At 44.3% G+C, this 14,800-nt stretch overlaps 1 protein-coding gene across 1 annotated transcript; it reads right to left on the minus strand.

Annotated features, from left to right (window-relative positions):
* Positions 1-33: 33 nt before the first annotated feature.
* On the minus strand, positions 34-8,096 carry LOC125511662 (THO complex subunit 1). Its single transcript, XM_048677084.1, has 21 exons — positions 7,876-8,096; positions 7,693-7,776; positions 7,470-7,544; positions 7,022-7,112; positions 6,770-6,915; positions 6,585-6,656; positions 6,331-6,403; positions 6,156-6,221; positions 5,967-6,013; positions 5,782-5,853; positions 5,553-5,681; positions 5,412-5,477; positions 4,566-4,607; positions 3,771-3,887; positions 3,602-3,684; positions 2,506-2,572; positions 2,091-2,162; positions 1,919-1,969; positions 1,153-1,212; positions 585-734; positions 34-507 (listed from the first exon to the last, which is right to left on the minus strand). The coding sequence occupies exons 1-21, from the start codon at positions 8,011-8,013 to the stop codon at positions 298-300; spliced, it is 1,911 nt and encodes a 636-aa protein (XP_048533041.1). The 5' UTR covers positions 8,014-8,096; the 3' UTR covers positions 34-297.
* Positions 8,097-14,800: the final 6,704 nt, after the last annotated feature.

Consider the following 14,800-nt stretch of genomic DNA (forward strand, 5'->3'; position numbering starts at 1 on the left):
ACTGACTGTGAAATGGGCGCAAGATTATACACATGGAGCTTTGACACTTAGTAGTTGCTACGTATATCATGTACATACACATGTCAGGCTAAAACATGGTGTTCTGTCAACTAGTATAATTAGGGAAGACATTAGTGTCACTGTCAAAACAAAGGGAAGACATTAGTGTCTGCTAATAATTAACTAATGTCTCAGCTCAGGGGGCGCCACGGCAAATCGGAATCAAAAACTTGGAAACATGATACAACATCATCCCCTTGGGGAGAATCTCATCATTCTGTGGACTGTTTGTGACCCCTACCGACGATCTCTACTATGCGCACTTTTCGTGTTGTCTTCCCCGTCGTCTTCGGCCTCACACTGCCCCGACTCAGGCCCAGAGACCTCACCGGGGCTGCGCTTCTGGCCGTCCTCCCCCGCGCCATTGTCGGAGTCCATTGGCACCGCGCCTTCCTCCTGGTCGCCCCCGCTGCCGCCGCCATCCGTCTCGGGTGTGGCCGCGGCAACCTTCACGCAGCCAAGGCATAAGATGCATATTACAGGTTATGGTAGCCCAGATATGCGCCAGATGATGCCCTAGGTACCTGTGGCTCCCTGGGGTGAGCTGAAGTGCCTTTTGTGTCTTCCCGTTTAGGCCGTTTGGCCTTCTCCCCGGGCTTAGAATTGAATTTGGCGCGCACGTCGGGTGGCAACAGCTCGGGAGGTACAACCCCTTCAATCCCGTAGTCACAAAACTGCAATAAGGCGGTAAACATTAGCTGACGATAAAACATGGCAAACTATACATGGATTTTGCGCTCAAATGCTCATGGAGGTTTAAGATGGCATTCTCATTATTATTATTTTAAAAAAGCATGTGAACTAGCAAAAAAATTATGCAAAATAAATATGCCCATTGTGAGTTGTGTAAAAGACACGATAAATGACTTTCTGCAGAAATGTGATTAGCTTTCTCCTGTAGGCACATGAACATGCATATTGTTTCTGCAGAAATGTTTGCTAGCACACATTTTTTTTTACGCAAATACACATTTATTTTCACATTTTTCTAAAATTTCAAAAAAAAAGTTCATTAAGGAACATGTGCATGAATTACAATGATGAAAATTATGCATGTAAGAGAGACTGTAATAGCAACAGCATAATACGTACTCGAGAAAATCCTTCCAGATCTTGTCGGGCTTGAAACCGTAAACCTTTCCAACAATAAACCTGTTAAACAAATGTGGCTTTTAAGACCACCAAACATATTCAAAACAAAAATGCAATGCTGTTTCCGACGCCAGGTCATATAGGCAAACCCAAAAATAACACTATTGAAATCAGTGTCCATGAAATAAGGACTTCATTCCATGAGCGCTCCACTGAGCCACTGATAAAAGCTCAGGGCCTTTTGTTTCTGCCTAATGCGATTTGAACCATCCCTGTCTTGGTGTGGGACAAGACCCGTTACCAGTCCAGAACTACGTCAACAACATTCTGTTCTCTACAAAGAACAGTTCATAACAGCATTGCGTCAGGTAGATCATGGGCTGAGAAGACCTGATATACACATGCCTGCTTCCAAGTGTTTTTTTAACATGAAACATGTAGGCACAATAAAGCATTAAATTCCAGCTTAATCCCCATACATATCAGCAAATATGGAAAGGGAGAATTTCTATGCCATCTGCATAAATGGTCATAACACAAAGATTATTTTTATCAATTTTTTTAGCAAAACTTCTTTGGAAGAATAATATGATTTCGTTCAATGGATAGCTGGGTCCAATTTAATAGATCCTTTGCATCACCTTGAATTTTAGGTATGGATGACTTACGCGCAAATATTAACTAATTGGGATCCAGCAGGGTTCTTCATCAGAAACTTCTAGTACAGCAGGCACTCAAGACAAATAAGGCTGGGATTTGAACTTACGCGGTTATTTTTGTGATGATACTCCTCCTCAATTCCAGCAGATGTGTCCATCTGCAAATTTACATTGAAAAGTCAGTATTCGAGGACTATCCTAATAAGTTACCATACATAAAAAAAGGATGAATGAATCAGAGGTGAAAAATAAAAATGGAAGAAAAACTAAAGTGCTTACATCTTCTGCAAGTGGTTTCCAATATTCTGTAACGGATGGCATGCGGACTCGGTCAGAATCAGTCAAAGCATCCTGCAGTTCCAATGCAAATGAGATGTGGGTTCCACAAGAAACTTCAAAAACTGTATGGCCAGAAAAAAGGTAACTCAAGGCACATACAGGTAATTGGATGATTATTTATCAATACTGTGTAGGCCATTCAACTAACAGGGCAGTAGCTTGCAGCAAATTTGTACAAGGCCGCTGTCCTGCTGAAATGTCCCCACTCAAACTCATATTTCTTATAAAAGTAAATTTGTACAGTAAGAAAAAGTAAGTTCTTCGATACTCTACCAGTACGAAAAAAGATTGCAGTTATATGTTATAGTACCCAATCAAATAGGATAATAATGTAAAGTTGTAGCTTAAAACGTACAGGGTTTAATTCTGCCCATTTCCACAGTTGAGCAAGTTCCTTGTTTCCCAATCTCCACCTTGGCTTACTACAATGAAAGAAAACAGAATAGTGAAAACAGCTTAAAATTAGTACAGTGAAAACAGCAGAGCACGAGATAATAAACTCTCATATTACAAGAGTGAAAACAGCTTAAAATTCTACAACCGACCTAGCCAGTATTGCACAACATAATAAGCTCTCAAATTACAAGAGTGAAAACAGCTTAAAATCTATAACTGACCTAACCAAATTTACTGTTGCCCTATATCTTCATTTTATCACAAAATAAGACTACTAAATTTAGGGTTTATACTACAAAAGAACTGGTACGGAAATAGGAAATGTGTTAGGTCAAATAATTTATGCAGCATTTTATATGTAAACTTGTTAAATGGTTACTTTTTCCTAGACAAATCTAGAACACAAAAACTACAATGAGACGATCAATGTTATTATCCATTCCTTGATCCTCCACTGTAGAAAAATTATCATATTTGACAGGATTCTGCCCATTATAATGCCCAACATGGACTTCATAACCCGTCTAACTATTAATTAACATACATAAGTACTGACATCTGATATGAATGCCGGTCAAACTGGTCAATTCCAAGCTTCGCTCAAGACAAAAATGAAAAATTAATCAACATGTGGGTAGTAAAAGTTCTAAATAACTGCAATAGATTCCCAAACTCTCGAGCGATTCTTAATTGCTGGGCAAAAATAATAATAAACAGACTAGTGTGAAACAAACTAGACGTAAAACTCCATATGCTTGCTTCATGACAGTTCACAAAAAGGTGATTGCCGCTAAAATGCACCCAGTTACATACACCTGACTCTGAAGGAACTAACAGACACTATATAATTATCAAGGAAGTGCTTAACCAAATATACAAGTACTCACTAATAACATGGTCGATGCATGCAGTTTTGTTGGTTAATATTAAAATGATTTCTGCTTTCAAACAGTTATACACTTACACACGTTCTGCTCAACTAAGCACGCTAGCAGAAACACAAATAACAACAAATCAGAAAACATGTAAATGCCTGAAGAAAGCAAGTAGCACACCGTTTTCTGGCTCCAGCTTGTCCTGACTTCTTTTCAAAAGGTTGTTTTTCAAATGCTGGACATCCATCTCTCTTCCACCATACCTTTTCAAAATGCAAGCAGAGGGATAAGTGGTGGTGAAAATCCGCAACGGAAGTACAAGACTAGTACACTGCAGCAAAGTATATACCCAGTTTTTCTCCCGCTCAAGAATATGCTCGATGCTTTGTAGGAACTCCTTCCCTTTCGGTGGAATCACCTCCAGAAGATTCTTGACACGCTCTTCACAGGATTTGATTTCCTCTTTCTGATTATATAGGGGGGGACAGGAGATAAGATTATCTTATCCACAGAATTAACTTATAACTCAATGATGGTCTAATAAGGCCCACAAAGAAACCAATAACTAAAACAATCACAATTCCTGGTTTACTATACTACCACTATGGCCCAGTTTACTTGTATCAGGCACTCGGAGACTAGCAGTTGGTACTGGTAATAGTTGACCCAATTACCACTTACCAGTTACCAGTGACTTCGTGCTAGCACAACTTACAGTATGGAACACCTTACTTTCAACAAAAAATAGTTATATTTGACCCTTTATGGTAAGCACACACCTATAATTGGAGGCCAAATTGGACAATGTGATAAGTATAAACCAATAGGTCAAAACAACTGATTCTACCAATATAGGTATACCTATAGGTGTAATATCTGCACTACGGAGTCATGCAAATACCAGGAATGACAGACCCAAAATAAAGGATTTCACGAGAATAAATGCCACGGTTGTCACATAGCTGTTGAAATGTCACAATATATTGATAGCAATTATGTAGTGATATATGAATATACTAAAATGTTGAAAATTATTGAGTTACATTGTCCCAGGTGTTCATACCTATGGTATGTTAGTTACAGTACTTACTTATAAGTAATAATTGTATGTCAAAAATAAACAGGTAGGCTATTTGTTTCATACCATGCTCTCGGATGGACCTTCTTTGTCACTCTTTCCAGGGGCCTGGTGAAGAGAATAATTTTGTCAGTGATCAACACAGCACAGATAGCAGCAGGCTAATCGACGACAAGAAATTGAGCTGAAATAACGGGAAAAAGGACTACTGTGTCTATGATGATTGCAAGATTCTGCAAGTATATTCCAGTTCAGACTTCACTACCCAACAAAGAAAGCTTGATGGTCCAGATTAGTTATAACTTTCCTTCCGATTATTGCCAGATGCATGTCGGCATTCTACAGCATGGATCATATATTAAGCCACAGTAACAGCAGCAACCATAAGTGACAGTAATGCTATTCTATCAACTATGGTCATAGTTACTCTTAGCTAGGTACATGAGAAAGTTAGCGACTATCTCATCATCAGTGTCATTCAAAATAGTGAGAAGCTGGCCAGTGTGGAACACAAGTATCTCATCATCAGTACCATGGAAGAGAGAAAGCAGTGAAAGAAGAATTTATTGTAATGAGTAAAGGAATTATTGTAAGCGGTGAAAGAAGAATTTATTGAATCTCCTCATCAGTAGCCGATGTGCAGTCACATGGCAGCATAATACACTTGAATTGGGCAGAGGACAGGAAATATGCATATAAATAAACAGAACTAGGATGCAACGAAATTTAAGATTTATTACAGGGATAGGTGCTGTTTTTTGCTTTTGCGGCTACTCAGAATGCAAGAACATGCTGCTTATCACAGAATGGGTAGACAAAGGGAAACCCCTAAGTACTTGGAAAATTTGAACAAGAATGTACAATAGGGACAAACTGATGTTAGATTGCAACCTAAACTCAAAATATGTGTACCTTGAGATAGTCAAAAAATATAAGGCATTGGACAAGGATGTGGCGTCGAAAACTTGCGTCTTTCAACTGCATAAAAGAATGTCATAAGGTTATACAACAACAGTGAACAGTCACCAAAGAAACTAGTGTCAGATGCTTTACCTCCAAACCCATCAATTTACTGCTAGTAAGGTACTTAATATTAAAGGCAGCATCTTCCTCCTGCTCAAGATTATTATGTTTTCCATCAGCATCGCTGAGAGGCTGAGCTTCAAATGTGCTCAACACGACCTGAAATTTAGTAATTAGCATCATCAGAAGTTCAGAACAGAAACATTGAACAGGAAATGGTAAAAGGTTGCATGTCATGGAAAAATGAAGGAGAGTGTACCGTTAAATTAGATGCAAACTTTTGCCATTTTGTTGGATTTGTAGTAGTCAAAGCAGGGTTCCTGAAATGCTCCTAGAATGAAAATAAAACCCAAAGTTAAGAATTGACCAACCTCACTTGAGAAATTAATGGGTGGCATAATGATGATTTTGAATCCCAGAGATTAACAAGTACAATATATCAACCTGCAAACTCCAAAGGGTCTGGTAGAAGTTGAAATCAACAGAAATTCCTGAAATACAAAGGTGCATTAGGAAACGCTATCACTTACAATACACTTGCATGAAGATAGGAAAGAACAGGATAAATTTGCAAAGTAACATTAAAAATATAAATAATATAGCAATTATTTTTATCAGGACAATTGTACTAACCATCAGTGGCATCTTTCTCATACTTAGTTTCATTTGATGTGTTGAAAACTCCCTTGATATTGAGAGCTGATAAGTAAAAATAGAAGAATAAAATAAGCAGTGTACCCAGAGGACAGTTATAATTCCTTGTCAATAAGGAGCCAAACTAGCTGGAGTAGGGGAAGAAATAATAAACCTGAACGCTCTGACAACGGGAAGAAATGTGCCAGGAACATGATAATGCGTCCACAGAACACCACATCGTTCGACTGAAATTTCATAGTATAGAAAATATGAATGCTATTAGAGAATATAAACTTTGTATCAGATGAAACTCCAAGAAATAGAACTAGTGCTCTTGAGAAGTGAAGGTGATGGTCGAAAACTTTTCACTGATAAGGCCAATAGCACATTTATTACACAATAAAGTAATCAAATAACCAGACTAACCTTTGAAAGTCTTCGAAGTAGTTGGTTGCAAGTCCTCAGCATAACCAACTTGCCACGCCCAAATAGCTCTTGCTAGAAATAACCCGAAAAAACCCATTTAGCAAAACTATGGACATACATTATGTAAATCATACCGGCACCACAAACCATTAAAAAATGAGTGCAATTCGCAAATCCGCAATTACCTTCCCCAAGACATCCTGCTTGCTCTCAATATACCCAAAGACATCTTTGCAGTCTTTGATAGTTGACATATCCGTCAGATCTTCCAATAACTGGAATACCATGCCACCCTCAACATGCCCTCTTTCACAAAGGTAAAGCATGATATCTGATATGGCAGAAGTTGGATTTATCAGAATAAAATACATACGCTTACAAACTGATGTGGGTAATAAAAATATTTGGACAGAACTGGTGAAAGAATTCTGACTGACCAAGAAGGCGTGTTATCAGGCAATTACTTTCCCCGCTATCCAATGAGTTTCCATACTGCATAATTCCTTTACCCGATTGAACTGCAGATGACTAGAGTGTACAACAGAATCAGCAATCGGGTTTGTTTCTAGGATCGTATGATCAGCAAATAAAAAAGCGCATCAATTACTATCTCCTCCTATTAAGGCAATTTGCAGTCAGCTATCAACCAAAATATAGAAACATTTAGTGGACAGTGTAGGATGGACGAGAAGTCGAGAACTGTTCCACAGCCTTAGGTTCCAACAGGGACTCAGTGAGGCTGTGACCCAGAAAATTGAATTTTCTTTTTTATATCACAAGTTTAGGATAGCCCACCACATATGCAATGTGGTCAGAAAACTGAAAGTGTGCACATCACTTTGCAACAGGTATTAGTGTGGCCTTGTCTGCGTTAAAGAAGCTTACCACAAGTTCCTGCAGCAGCCTTCGAAGAGCATTCTCCAAGGTCTGGTTCTCCTCTAGAACCAGCACCGTTTGCTTCTGCCAAATCAGATGAGAAACCGGGTTAAAATACATGCCTGTGCATTTAGAACACACCACAGCTCAAGGATTACCAAATACATACAGTAAAGCGGAAAGCAACTGCTGGCCTTTCACCAACGAATCTGGTTGTGCGGTGTATGCATACCTGAGGCTTAATCGCTTCCTGAACTGCCTGGAGGGCGAAAGCTTCGGGGGCCTCGTTCCTGGACAGCGCCGTCCGGAACACTCCCTGCGACCAAGCAAACGAGTCGAATTTAGGGGAATTGGCGGCCTATCCTCCCGGACTGGAGCACATCGTGTACGAGATGGGGGAGAGAGGGGGGCTCACGATGATGCGGTCGCGGTCGGCGTGGCTGGAGACGGCGGCGGGCGCGGAGGGAGAGGAAGTGGGCGCCCGGTCCTTGGCGAGGAGGATCCGGAGGCCGGAGTTGGACGGCGGCGGCGGCGGCGGCGAGGGCTCCGCCATGGCAAGGGAGGCGACTCGCTGCTGGTAGGGTTCGAGGGACGGACGAGTCGGGCCGAACGGCGTGAGTCTCACTTGTAAAGTTTTTTCTTTTTTTTTTTACAGTGCGGATGTAATTTTTCGATGGGCAGCACTCTGCGCTCAAACTTTGGCCCGGTCCAACCCTCGATGTTAGATGCGCCCCCACATAGCCGTCGGATCGTGCCTTTCCCAGTGCTTGTCATCCTGGCAGGTTTTTTAATCTGAAGAAAGCACCGCTGCAGGTCATGGCGGCCGCCCCCGTCGCCATGTCACGCAGCGCGCCGTCGCCCTCCCCTGTTTGCCCTCACCATCGAAAGTCGCCGCCATGCTCGATGGCAGTGCTCTTCATCGACGCTCACAGACAAAAAAAAGTTGTCGAAAAAGATGCTCTACGTTGCCGCCCATGTTGAATCAATTGAAATCCTTGATTCCAGCAAATTAAAGATAAGGTTGTAGCAAAAAGTCCCTCATCCAGCAAAGAACGAATAACTAACTCTAGTGAAAGCATTTTTGGGTGCTGGTTCCAACAATAAAAAACGTGGTTGTAGCAAAAAATCAATGGTCTGGCGAAAACGAACTTTGTGGAAGCATTTTTTGGTGCTGGTTCCAGCAAAAATCGATGCGGGGTGTAGCAAATTACATCGCTGGATGCAGTTCCTCCGCGCCTACTTTCAACTGGTTCCAGCAAAAAAAGATGCCGACGGTAGCAAATTGAAGCACCGGTTGTAGCATTTCCCCCCTGGTTGTAGCTTCGCCATGCGATGGTCGTAGCCGATGCTCGTGCTGGTTCCAACAAAAATTGATGACGGATGTAGCAAAAAGATCGCTGGATGCAGCTGATTCCCATCACATAGTCTTCTCCGATGTAGCAAAAGCAAAGGTTGGTTTCAGCAAAAAAGATTGCTAGTTCCAGCAAAAACAATTCATGGCGGCCATGCCGTTACCGCCGAGCACTATCATCTCCCTGTTGCAGCAAAAATGCAAGCAGGTTCCAGCAAAAATCAAACACGGTTCCAGCAAAAACAAATTAAGAAAAAAAACAGCTTATTCTCCGCCACCGCCATCGCCGCCAGCCACCACCATCGCCGGCTGAAGCAAAAATCCTGCTGGACGGGGTTCAGCGCCGCACATCGTTGGGTTCCCGGATACTAGGACTAGATGGGGGGTGTGGTTATGTAGCAGCGCTGCCGTTGTGGTGGGTTGTAGGTGCGCCGGCGCCGGGAAGACGGGGAGGTCTGAAGAGAGAAGAGGAGGCGAGCTCGGTGAAGAAATCAGAGACGGAAGCAAAGATGAAGGAACGAGTGGATGAGGTCGCGAGTTAAGAGATAAGGAAAGAAAAAAAGAAAGCGGTGCGGTGCGGTTTGGCCAGCGTGACGCGGCATGTGTGCGCAACTCCAATGCGCATAGCTAGCGAGGTGACCGGCGGAAGTTTCGGCCGGCTCGCCGATGGTAAACATTTTCCTTTTTCGATTGGGAGCAAATTCATGTTCCACACAATGACACAACCGCTTCACATTGTGTGCATTTTGCATTTATTTGTGTATATATAATTGTTTCTCCCAATTTTGCTACTCCCTCCATTCTATAATGTAGTGCCTATAGATATTTTGAGAAGTCAAACTTTGTAAATTTTGACTAAATTTGTAGAGAAAAATATTTATATCTAGAATAGCAAAAATATATAATGTGAAACTACATCTTATGATGAATCTAGTGATATATGTTTCGCACTTTAGATGTAAATATTTTTTTTCACAAATTTGGTCAAAGTTTACAAAGTTTGACTTCTCAAAAAATTTAAAAGCACTATATTATGGAACGGAGGGAATATTATTCATTTGTTTTAAGAATATTTTAGCATCAGACTTGAGTTCCGATCGAGCACAAATTCATCTTACATTGTGCAACTCATGGTTTACTTTTTCACTTTTGCTATTGTTCTCACCGGCGGAGCTACGTAAGGGCAAACCTGTGCCGTGGCCCGCCCATGTTTGGAGCAAAGCGGAATTCTATACATATGGAGTATAGCCCGCCAGCTCAGTCCAGTCCTGACCTGGCGAGGGCGTGACCCGAGAGTTGCAGCTTTTCTCTCGCTGCATCGTATCTATCATACCGCCATGTACTCTCCCGATTAAGTCATGCACTCACACTAGGTTTGAGCAGCCATCGTTAACCCCCAAGCACTTCGCATTGTTCCAACGAGTAGCAGTGCTCATGGTGACACATCCACCGTGTACAAGTAGCTAGCTGCAGAAAACCGGCGAGCAGCGACCCATCCATCACTAATGTGCTCGTGCCTAGGCAGCGACCGGCGGCGAGCCATCCCTAATCGGGGCGTGTCCCAGGCAGCTAGTAGCGTTGAGCCGACGAGCGGCGATGTTGCACCTCCTCAGTTGCGCTCTGATTTTCTCGCAAGACAGCACAATCGACTACACAGCACGAGTGTTTTTTTGTCCTTTCAGCAAACTTCAGTTCAGGGATCATATGTAATTCCCAATACCAATTTCTTATAGCATATTTTGCTTTGGAGTAATGTACATGTAAATATGTGGCAATCTTGTAACCAATGCCTAGAGTAGTATGGTTCAAAATTTGAAGAACAAACATTGTCATGCCTATTGAAGTGGTATGGTTCATATTTGGAAGAAAAAAAATTGTGGTCATGCTTAGAATGGCCCGCCCAGCGAGTTCTTTGTAGCTCCGCCACTTATTGTTCTGTTAACTGGGATTGTTTGGCAGTATATGGCTTATGAGGTTTCGAGTGAGAGCAAATTCACACTACACTTTACATTGTGTAACTTCGTTTTTCAAGTTTGTCATTCTTCAACAACCTAATAAAATTAACGAAGGTGGTCCCTTCCGGGACATCTGATAAAATTAACGAAAGTGAAACTAATACTGCATGTGATGGAGTTCATCGTTAGAAACTTTTAGCAAGAATTGTCTGCATTGCCAAACATACATCATATTCAATGGGCTTTTAAGGATGTAGAAAGAGGATGAAGGGTGTGTTACAGTGGTTGTCGAGGCGAAGCTTTGAGAGAGAGGAGAGAAGAGAGGGAGGGAGGGTCAAAAATCAAGAGGGGGGGGGGCACAAATGCAGTTAGGGTTTCCAGTTCCTCTAGCGGCAGCGCCATCGGGAGTTCGTCACTAACATCGAATCCTTCAATCCCCATCTGTTCCTCGTCCTCGCCTCGGATCTCGTCCCAGGGGATTGTGGGGGGCGTGGTGGGTCACGTCCTCAGCTGGTACAAGGTTAGGGCTGCGGTGCCTGACCTAGATGGTGACGCAAGAGGAATCCGACAGATCGCGACAAGACAAAGAGCCGGTGGAGGCTCTTCCGAGTCGTCTAGATCTCCAAGAAGATGAAGAAGACTAGTTTGTGTGGAAAGAGGAGTTCAAAGGTGAGCAGATCGAAGTCAAGTGGCTGACAATAGCGAAGGTGCACACCAACAAAAAGGGGTGGAGTGGAAATCCTAGTCCCCAAATTAAGTGAGAGACGAACACCACCCTCTCGCCTGGCCTCGACGTGGGGATGACCCTGCCCGCCTCCGGAGCACAGTGAGCGACATCAGCGGGAAGATAGCCCGTGTTCTTCAACTTCTGGATGGTGCCCTCGGTGACGATGGAGGCCTCCCACCTTCCCTTAGACCCAGAGCCGGCCATGGACGGATTGAGGAGATGGCCGAAGAGGTTCTTGGAAGGGAGAATAGATCTGGGTGTTGGAGCTCAGGAGATTGGGAAAGTAATGGCGCAGGAGGAAGTGGGAGCGTGCGAAGGAAATGGTGGCACCTCCCCTTTTATGGGCTATTGTAAGGCCAAGAGTCCTTTTACTGCGCCACGGACCTCGCCGCTTCCCGATATAATCATGCCATTATGCGTGCGTGGGATAGCACAAATCATTGATTATATCCCTTAAAAACAGGGCACGATCTCCATATCGATGGGACGTGCCAATGGAGAAACCATCTTGAACCGCGAATCAAGTTTTCAGAACTGGCTTGTGGTCGTTTCAGGTCGCGACCCTTCAACAAAAGTTGTCATATGGGGTCACCGTTCACACTTGAGCGGCTGACCTTCGAGGCTAAGTAACTTGTACACTTCGGAAACTATGGCATAATCCGGGAAGCATATGGCTAGACATAGCCGAGCAACCCTCGAAGATTTGATTCAGGGTGGCTGCATGCTTGGCGCGGATACCACAGAAGAGAGGGAACTGGTCCACAAAGCCAGTAATGTTCGCATATACTTCGGCTTCAAAGACTAGTTCGGGGGCTACCGAGGGTGTCCCGAACTAAGGGGTCCTCGGGCTGCCGGCCTATCTCTCATGGGCTGGACTGGTGGGCCATTCCTGGTTCATCAAAGGAAGGCCGGGCTGCAAGCGACCCCGTGCTCTAGAAGAAAATCTCCGAAGACTTGGCATATCCTCCAAGTTTGGTTGGCATAATTAACAGGCATGATTATCCCCTTATGGTTACAGGCCATGTGTAACCCTAAGTACCCCTGATGTCTATATAAACTAGAGGGTTTAGTTCATCCGATCTCGTGGTTGATCAACTTTGTAATGGTCATACCAACACATTAATACAATCAAGCATGATGTAGGGTTTTACCTCTTGAGAGGGACCAAAGCAAGGTAAACGCTATCTCTACGTTCCTTGTTAACCATCGATCCAAGATCCACAGCTCGGGGCCCCTACCCGAGATCTGCCGGTTTTGACACCGACACATGCTCCACCTGGCGCAAATTGGACGTTCTATGGCACCTGTCGGTGTCAAAACCGGCGGATCTCGGGTAGGGGGTCCCGAACTGTGCGTCTAAGGCGGATGGTAACAGGAGGCAGGGGACACGATGTTTTACCCAGGTTCGGGCCCTCTTGATGGAGGTAAAACCCTACGTCCTGCTTGATTAATATTGATGATATGGGTAGTACAAGAGTAGATCTACCACGAAATCAGAGAGGCTAAACCCTAGAAGCTAGCCTATGGTATGATTGTATGTTGTCCTACGAACTAAAACCCTCCGGTTTATATAGACACCGGAGAGGGTTAGGGTTACACAAGGTCAGTTACAAAGGAGGAGATACACATATCCGTATTGCCTAGCTTGCCTTCCACGCCAAGTAGAGTCCCATCCGGACACGAGACGAAGTCTTCAATCTTGTATCTTCATAGTCTAGCAGTCCGGCCAATGGATATAGTCCGGCTGTCCGGAGACCCCCTAATCCAGGACTCCCTCAGTAGCCCCTGAACTAGGCTTTCAATGACGATGAGTCCGGCGCGCAGTATTGTCTTCGGCATTGCAAGGCGGGTTCCTCCTCCGAATACACCACGGAAGAATTTGAATACAAGGATAGTGTCCGACCCTACAAAATAAGTTCCACATACCACCGTAGAGAGAATAATATTTCCACAAATCCAATTTGCTGACTTGTTTTGGCAACACGACATTATGTCATGGCCCGGTGATTATTTGAACCGTTTCCTTTAACTAGCCCCGCACATAACGCGAGGCAGTTTTTCGACACGTCTCGTCAAAACAGAGATCGTGTCCCCTTATCACGGGATTCTCATCAATACGGGCGTGGGTAACCCAACCGCGTCTAGGACTCCTAGATTATAGGCAAGTCCCAAACGGCCGCGGAGAGGACGCTTGATATTCACCCTCTTTATAAAGGGCCAAGGCTTTTACTTTTTTCCCTCCCGTTCTCAATTGAATCCTTCCCCAGCCTCGAGTTCTAACACCCAAAGCCCAGGTCAGGTGCTCCGGACCTTCAATCATGTCCGGATCCAGCCTTCGAGGCCGATGGATGCCCTCCTCTGTTACGGAAGAAGATATCAAGAAGTTGAGGGAGGCCAGATACCTGACCGCCGAGGTTTCGCATCGACTGCCTTCCCGAGGGCAGGTCGTCCCTACTCCTGAACCCAACGAAGACGTCGTGTTCATCTCCCACTTCCTCCGAGGTCTAGGCCTCGCTCTGGATCCCTTCGTAAGGGGTTTGATGTTCTATTACGGGCTAGACTTCCACGATCTAGCCCCGGACTCCGTTCTCCACATCTCGGCATTTATTGTCGTGTGTGAGGCCTTCCTCCGCATTACCCCTCACTTCGGCTTGTGGCTCAAGACCTTTGATGTGAAGCCGAAGATAATCGAGGGACAGTACGCAGCGTGCGGAGGCGCATTAATAAGCAAGATTGCAGGAGCTCCGTGGCCAAAAGGTTCCTTTCCAGAGGTGTCCGGATTATGGCAACGGGAGTGGTTTTACATCACAGCTCCCAGAAGTGCCAAGTGGGCGGCTGCCCCCGCTTTCCGCTCGGGCCCCCCACCACAACTGATGTCATGGATTAGCAGAGGGCTGAGCTGGGGTCCAGCCAAGGACGTGCCTATATTGCAAAGCCGCATTCAAGATCTCTTCGAGGGAGATTTTAATTTGGTTATGGTAAAGCAAGTCATGCTGGTTCGTCGAGTCCAGCCTTGCAAACGCCGGCCCCTTCGCTTGTGGGAGTTCAACCCAGAAGGACCATGCGACATTCAAAGTTTCCTCGGCCTGACGCACGAGGAGATGTACAAGTCATTCTTCGGACCTCAAACAGAGTGTCCGGATACTACCGAGGACGTGGGCCTGAGTAGCAACCGCGCCGCCGACCAAGTAAGTAATCCTCTAGCCGAACACACCGTCTTTTATTTACCATGACGTTATTTCTGAGAAATAGCCCTTTGACCAAGACTGGCTAACACATGCGAAGATGATTCGGTGTTCGGCCCCCC

The sequence above is a fragment of the Triticum urartu genome, chromosome 5, assembly GCF_003073215.2.
Source record: "Triticum urartu cultivar G1812 chromosome 5, Tu2.1, whole genome shotgun sequence".
NCBI lineage: Eukaryota > Viridiplantae > Streptophyta > Magnoliopsida > Poales > Poaceae > Triticum > Triticum urartu.